The sequence below is a fragment of the Brassica rapa genome, chromosome A05 (assembly GCF_000309985.2).
Source record: "Brassica rapa cultivar Chiifu-401-42 chromosome A05, CAAS_Brap_v3.01, whole genome shotgun sequence".
Lineage (NCBI taxonomy): Eukaryota > Viridiplantae > Streptophyta > Magnoliopsida > Brassicales > Brassicaceae > Brassica > Brassica rapa.
Window position 1 is genome coordinate 22,859,893 of NC_024799.2, and position 8,370 is coordinate 22,868,262.

At 29.4% G+C, this 8,370-nt stretch overlaps 1 protein-coding gene across 1 annotated transcript; it reads left to right on the plus strand.

Moving 5' to 3' along the window:
* The first annotated feature begins 1,721 nt into the window (after positions 1–1,721).
* On the plus strand, positions 1,722–7,515 carry LOC117134426. The gene has a single exon (XM_033292832.1). The coding sequence runs from the start codon at positions 2,181–2,183 to the stop codon at positions 2,679–2,681; it is 501 nt and encodes a 166-aa protein (XP_033148723.1). The 5' UTR covers positions 1,722–2,180; the 3' UTR covers positions 2,682–7,515.
* Positions 7,516–8,370: the final 855 nt, after the last annotated feature.

Consider the following 8,370-nt stretch of genomic DNA (forward strand, 5'->3'; position numbering starts at 1 on the left):
TGAATTCAAGAATATAATTTATGCAAGGAATTAACTATTAAGGATCAGATCAAAGCCATTCTTTTCTTTTGAGCTTCAGTAGGTAACTTTACGTTAGATGATTGAATTTGGTAGTTTATTCTCTGCTTGTTGGCCGCCCAAAGATTTAAATAATGAGAATAATTAATAGGATAAATCGCATAAAAAACCTTCAAGGTGGCAGCCACTTACACTTTAAACCTTGAAAGTATTTCACAAGCACTTTAAATCTTCAAAGTGACACTTTTATCAAAATAAACCTCCAACCTGGCTTACTTGTACATCAAGTCAAAACGGTAACCGGTACTGTTCAAAAACGATGACGTGTCGGTTTTTTTTTTTTTTTTTTTTTTAAATTATTTCATTAATAAAATAAATATTAAAATAAAGAAAATATTAAAATTCATAAAAAAATTCAAAACAGATCATAAAAATCACTAAAAATTCAAAAAAAAAATCAAAATATTCACCAAAAAAATTTAAATTATTTTATTAATAAAATTAATATAAAATACAAAAGTATAAAAATTCATAAAAAATTGAAAATAAATCATAAAAAGTCAATAAAATTCACAAAAATTCATAAAATTCACAAAAAATATTTTAAATTAAATATAAAAATAATCATAAACTTTTACAAAAATAAAAGATTCACAACAATATTTATATTATTTTATTAATAAAATAAGTATAAAATACAGAAAATATAAAAAATCATTAAAAATTTGAAACAAATCACAAAAATTCACAAAAATCAAGAATAAAATTATATGTGGTTTTATAAAAGCGACTAAGGAATAACGTGCATTGAGTGCTATAAACTGGCTACCCTCAAGCTATCATTAGTATACATTCTTCCCTTTAATAATCCTAAACTTTTTCAAATCCAACCAACACACACATAGAACATAACAGATTAAAAAACCAAAATAGCAGTCAGTCTCCGGGTTATGATTACTCTAATTCAGATTAGAAAAAAATCATTATTTTATATTTATTTTATTAATCATAACCCAGAGACTGACTGAATTTTTCTAATCTAAATCAGAGTAATCATAACCCAGACTACTATTTTGGATATTTTTTAATCTGTTATGTTCTATGTGTGTTGGTTGGATTTGGAAAAGTTCAGGATTGTTAAAGGGAAGAATGTATACTAGTGATAGCTTGAGGGTAGCCAGTTTATAGCACTCAATGCACGTTATTCCTTAGTCGCTTTTATAAAACCACATATAATTATTAATAAAATAATTTAAAATATTTTTTGTGAATTTTATGGATTTTTGTGAATTTTATTGACTTTTTATGATTTGTTTTGAATTTTTTATGAATTTTTTATATTATTGTATTTTTATATTTATTTTATTAATAAAATAATTTTAAAAAATTTTGGTGAATAATTTGATTTTTTTGTGAATTTTTAGTGATTTTTACGATTTTTTTTGAATTTTTTATGATTTTTTATATTTTTTTTAATATTTATTTTATTAATAAAATAATTAAATAAAAAAAAATCGACACGTCATCGTTTTTGAACAGTACCGGTTACCGTTATGACTTGATGTACAAGTAAGCCAGGTTGGAGGTTTTTTTTGATAAAAGTGTCACTTTGAAGGTTTAAAGTACTTGTAAAATACTCTCAGGGTTTAAAGTGTAAGTGGCTGCCACTTTGAAGATTTTTTATGCGATTTTCCCATAATTAATATATTCTTCCAGTCCATAAACTCTCATCGTTTTATCAGCCCCATTCGGTTAGGATCGTCTTAGACTCTCAAGTGTCGAAATCAATATTGCTACAGTTTAAAAAATAAGACTTTTTTCTTATCAAAGATGGTTTAAACCCGAGTTGACGCTCATGAGCTGAGTCTCTGCCGAGATTGCTTAAAAGAACCCCAAACAATATCGAACCGACAAAAAAGCTAACATGAGAGAGCTTAAGCATTGGCAGTTTTGTTATGATTGATTATCCAAAACTAAATCTTCATTTTTAGCATATGTAACCATTTGTTTGTATGTGACAGGAAAAAAACGTTTGTTTGTTTGTTTCTTTCCAAAAAAAAAAAAATAAGAACAAAAGTTCAACAGCTTCGGTTTCAGGTAAATCATGGTATTTTATTTATGAGAGAGCGACTAACGAAAAATCAGAACACAAAAAGAAGAAGATGGATGATAACAAAAACATCATCAAAACCCTAGCTCGGTGGTGTCTTGTTCTACAAGCCATCATGATATCTTCCAACACCGTGGCTCTCAAGGAACCAGACTACGTAAACATGAACATAACAATCCGCAATGCAATGACCGGGCTGCTCCGCCCGGAAATCGTCTATCGATGCCAGTCCAAACGCAAAGATTATGGTTGGCATCGATCTACAAAACCAGGAACTCAGTTTTCATTTCCAATCATTCTCATTAAAGGTGAAAGCAAGATACCGGCTATTCACATCTGCCGTTTCCGGTCCGCTTTAGGAACCGCCACACTCGTGATAGAAAACACTTATCTCGACGCCGAGATGTGTCCTAAATCTTCATGTGCTCACGAAGCGACACCGAAAGGGATCTTGTTTAGAGGCCTTGAATGGGATTTCAAAACCGTGTTTCCAAAGCTCAAACCAGTTGAGTATCTTGAATTGCCGTGGACACCTTGGCCAAACAGAACATGAATTTTTCATCATATTTTTTTTTTCTTTCCTTTTGTATTCATTCTAATTATAGAAGTTCAAAATTCATAATCATAAGCAGTTTGCCACATACTAACAGCTTTAGTTTAAATTAATTCCCTACATTTATGCGTTGGAGAGACAATTGCTCGGGAATAAACCTTAGGTTCACCCTAGGATGAACATTTAAATTCACTCATTTTTTAAGACCAATCAAAGTATTAAGTAGAATAGTAGATAATTAATTAAAAATATAAAATTTATTTAAAAATAACTAAAAAAAAAAGCAATGCTAATTTTAACAACGCTAACACCCTAAATCCGAAATCTTAAATCTCAGCACTAAACCCTAAACCGTAAATCTTAAACCCAAATCCTAGACCCTAAACTCAAACTGTATACTCTAAACCTAAATCCTAGACCCTAAACCCAAACCCTAAAACTTTAAATCCAAACCCTCTACCCTAAACCAAATCCTAGACCCTAAACCCAAACCGTATACCCTAAACCCAAATCTTAGACTTAAAACTCAAACCGTAAACTCTAAACCCAAACCCAAAACCTAGGCGCTATAAGGTTTGGGTTTAGGGTCTAGGATTTAGGTTTAGAATATATGGTTTGGGTTTAGGGTTTATGCTTTGGGTTTGGGTATACAATTTGGGTTTAGGGTATATAATTTGGGTTTAGGGTCTAGGATTTGGGTTTAGGGTCTAGGGTTTGAGATTTAAGGTTTAGGGTTTAGAATTTAAGATTTAGGGTTTACGGTTTAGCTAGCGGCGTCATCGTCGTTAAAATTAACGTTATTCTTTTTTTAAGTTATTTTTAAATAAGATTAATATTTTTTTAACTAATTATCTACACGGCGTTTTGATTGGTCCTGGAAATAGAAGTGAATTTAAAGGTTCACCCTAGGGGGTGAACCTAAGTTTTGTTCTTTTCTCGGGAATTTGCCAAATATGACTCAAAATTTGATTTTAGCCCTAAAAGTATCAAAAACTTGAATCAAATGCAAAATTAACCCAAAAGGTTAGTGAAATTACAACCAGCCCCTTATAACCAAACAAAAAACTAAAATTAGTTTTTACGAATATAACCCTGTAAAGTTTTCTGAGATTTTGTAAGTCCTCCGAGGTTCTGTAAGTCTTTTGGTAGACTTCCAGGAAGTCTTCTCATTTAGTAGATCTTAAAAATAATTTATCAATTTTGCAAAAAAATATTTTGATAGAAAAAAAGTTGAACTCATGTAATTATAAACAGTCGTAAGTGATATAAATTAAAATATAAAAAATTGAATTGTTTTCAACATAGATTAGTGAAAGTAGTGGGTCATGATATTTTTTGGATTAGAGTTTGACAACATATATTGTAGTATTGTATGTATTTTTAAGATTAGATTTTGGAAGCTTAACTTTTTTTTTTGAAAAATTAAATTTTGACATATATATGTGCAGTTTTGTGTATATAAAACACTTTTTAAGTTTAATGAAGTTTTTGTTTCTATCTAATTAGTTATTTGAGTTTAAGATTTATATTTGGGGTCTAGACGACTTCCAGAAAGTCTTTTAGTGATTAGTATTTTATCAGTTAGAAAATTTCCCTGAAAGTCTTCTAACTCCCGTTAAAAATATTTTAGTTCCCTGCTAAAAATATTTTAGTTTCTAGAAGAATTTCAAGTAAGTCTTTTAGGAAGTCTTCTATTCGAAGACTTATTTGAAGTCTTCTAAATCGAAAAAAATTAACCTTATTGGAATTTTTGTCTTCCTTTATAAAGAAAATTTTCACATTCTCTATCTTCCTCTCAAATATCTGCAACAAAAATGTAATGTTTCTCATTCTAAAACTCTCCAACCTCTCTTTAATCCTTTTGAATTTAAAGACACCAAACTTTATATCAGTTTCATGTCTTCTCACTGATTTATTTTGTTTTGCAGATTTTTTATTACATGGTTCTCATCTTCCACTCCTTTAAAGGTAGATCTATAAATCACATTTTCTTATTTGGTAACCTATTGTTGCTTAAAGCTATAATGTTTTGAAAACTCTTTTGGTTGTTTTAAGTTCGTACCTTATTTTTGAAGTTTTTCTATGTTTTGAAGCCATTTGTATACTTTTGGATACGTAGGTTTTTCAGATCTGACACAGACGTGGAAGACTTCAGGCAGACTTCCCTGAAGTCTTCTTGGAAGTGTTCTAACATTTAATGCACTAGAATACTTCCTGCCTGGAAGACTACTGGTGGAATCTTCTCCCATGTCTCCTCTTTTATTTCATATCTGAGTGTTTTGGTAAGTTTATATGTCTGATTTTTTTTTTAAACTCTTATCTTTTTCACAATTTATCATTTTTTGCAAACACCAAATTTTATAACAATTTATCATTTTTTGTCTCATGTCATTCTCACTAATTCATCTTGTTTTGTAGGTTTTTCATTATATGGTTCTCATCTTCCACTCCTTTAAAGGTAGATCTATAAACCATATTTTCTTATTTGGTAACCTCTTGTTGCTTAAAGCTGTTACTTTTTGAAAATTCTTTTGGTTGTTTTAAGCTCTTACCTTATTTTTGATTTTGTAGGTTTTTCATTACATGGTTCTCATCTTCCACTCCTTTAGAGGTAGATCTATAAACCATATTTTCTTATTTGGTAACCTCTTCTTGCTTAAAGCTCTTACTTTTTGAAAATTATTTTGGTTGTTTGAAGCTCTTACCTTATTTTTGAAGTTTTTCTATGTTTTGAAGCCATTTGAATGCTTTTGGATATGCATGTTTTCCAGATCTGAGACAGACTTGAAAGACTTCCAGGGAAGTCTTCTAACATTTAATGCACTAGACGACTTCCTTGAAGTCTCCTGACAAAGTGTTTTTCAATGTCAAGTGGAGTCTAAGCTTGTCTTTGTGGAGGAATAAGCTATAATAGTTTTTTTATGGTCTGTTTTGTAATTTGTCTGTGTACACTTTTAGTTGTGAATTCTTTTGTAAATTTGAAAAAATATTCATAAAAAAATTTGGTAAATATTTTCATGCCTACAATATTATTTTGCTAAAAGTATTTGACATTATTGAACTTATTGATACAACTTCAGCATCAAAACACAATAATACAAAAAAATAGTCAAACTTACTACAACTAATGGAGAAAACTTCTCAAGAAAACTTAGTCAAATTCCCAAAAGATTAAACATTACATTAGTTCAAACCTATAACAGTTTCACTAGAAGTCTTCTGGGAAGTCTTCCGAAAGACTTCTTCTCAGAAGACTTTTCGGAAGACTTAAATTTTAAGCGGAAAATTTAAATATAAGGGGAAAGTTTAAGCGGGAAATTAAAATTTAAGCGGGAAACTCAAATTTTATGTGAAAACTAAAATTTTAAATTTCATGAAAGGTAAAAAGTATATCTTATGATCTGAGAAGACGCCTTAAACTATATGACTTAATATTCTTGAAGTTACTTAACACTTTTGAAAGTTAAAAAATATATATCTTAAAGTTGAAAATACAAGTTTTACAAAAACTAACGTAGAAGACTTCTGCTCATTAGCCAGAAAAATTAATAAGCATGAATGTTGTTAACCTCATAATTATCATCAATTAAGTTATGAATTTCATTTAGGAGCCTCAATATTGATTAGTATACATGAATTAACATGAAAATGTTTATAGTTTTAGAGAAAATAAATATTTTATTAAACGTTGACGACTTCCACGGAAGTCGTCCGGAAAACTTACACTAAGTCGTCTGGAAGACTTACACTGAAGTCGTCCGGAAGACTTACACTGAAGTCGTCCGGAAGACTTCCACCTAAGTCTTCTGGTCAATGCATAAGTTAGTTTTGCAATTGACTTTATGTGTCAGAAATTTCACTTTTCCTAGACGACTTCCATGTAAATCGTTTCAGGTTACTTTTCAAAATTGAAAAATAAAACTTAAATATTTTATTTTATCCGGATGACTTACATGTAAGTCTTCCGGCAGACGAATTATACAGAAGTCTTTTGTAGTAACCAACGTTTGAGCAGAATCTCGGAATAAATCCTGGAAGACTTCCTTGTAAGTTGTCTACCAGAAGACTTACATGGATGTCGTCCGGATAAAATTAAAATTAAATATTTAACTTTTATTTTTCAATTTCAAAATTATAACCTGTAACGACTTATTTGGAAGTCATCTAGTAAAAATTAAATATTTAATTTTTATTTTTCTGTTGGACGACTTCTGTGTAAGTCGTCTAAGAAAAGTCAAATTTTTGACACAATCCGATTAAATGCAAAACTAACATGTTTATCCTAGACAACTTACTGGGAAGTCTTCTCTAATTTTCGTGAAAACAAAGAAAACTGGAAGACTTCTTGAGAAGTCATCTTCAAAAGACAAATAAAGTCAATTGCGAAACTAACATATCCATTGACCAAAAGACTTATGTGTTAGTCTTCTCGTCGGAAAAGACTTACACGGAAGTCTTCTGACGGACAAATGTGGAAAAACATTGGTTTCATAGCTTTAACGAGTGAGATAACTTGTTTAGCTTCTCCAACCACAAAATACTTCACCACCAAAGCAACCTACTTGCTAATGACCACGAATCATGAGCTTGAATGATTCTATGAACCTTAAAAATTTAGAATCAAAATCTAAGGTTTTTTTGGATGAATATAGAGAGAAAGTGAAAGATATGTTGTGTTTAGTTCATAAGAAATGAGATAGAAGGAGTCAAAATCGTTTTTTGGTGCATTAAGAGCTTCAAATTGATTTTTCATGGTGGTTGGTGTATTGATGACAATGAAAATATTGTAAATACTTGAAGAAGATGATGATGAGAGAGTAAAAATCTTATTTTCGAAAAAATAAAAATAAAAATAATAATTGCATTTTCGTAAATAATCCGAACTTTTATGGTGAGCAGGACAAATGAAAGTTCCAAAAGCATCATGAGTTAGTTTTGTGTTTGACTTTAAGTTTTGAGTCATATTTGCAAAAATCCCAATTTTTATTTTATAAATAATATTATTTTAATTAAATAAGAATATTATATGATCGATTTCAAAAATTAGTCTATTATTAATTTATTACTAAATTGTATTGGATATGCTATTTAATTAGTCAAAAATATTCTGGAAATGCACTAATTTCAACTAATTGTTGAAATGGTTGTATAATATACTTATTAACATTTGAGACGACAACTAATTGTAACCAACAACATTAATCTCTGTGTTTAAAACTATCATGTCCTAAAACTAAGGCTGGGTGAAATCACCTTAATTCAATATGAGAATAAGTATATTAGCATTCATGTTTTTATAAGGTGAAGAAAAATATGAAACAGCATACTTTGTGGCTAAGATTTCCATCAAAAATATTGGAGAATAAAAGTTATCATAAAGGTTTTTCATCCTAAGGTTTCATAAAGGTTAGATCAATCATCAAAGTGCTATATAAAGCATGTATGGTATAAGATTACCATTTTTATCTATATTTTGCTTTTTGAATTTTAATCCCAGTTGTACTAAGATTTTCGACGTGATCGGTAGAAAAAAGTACATAAATGAGATTGATGTAAAGAATTGTCATTGTTTTTAGACATATAATTAAAAAAATTATATTTTTTATTTTTTTATTTTTTTCTTTACTCACAAGAGGTATTGATTCGGTGTAGAAAAACATAGATAAATTATACAATTTACTATTAAAGA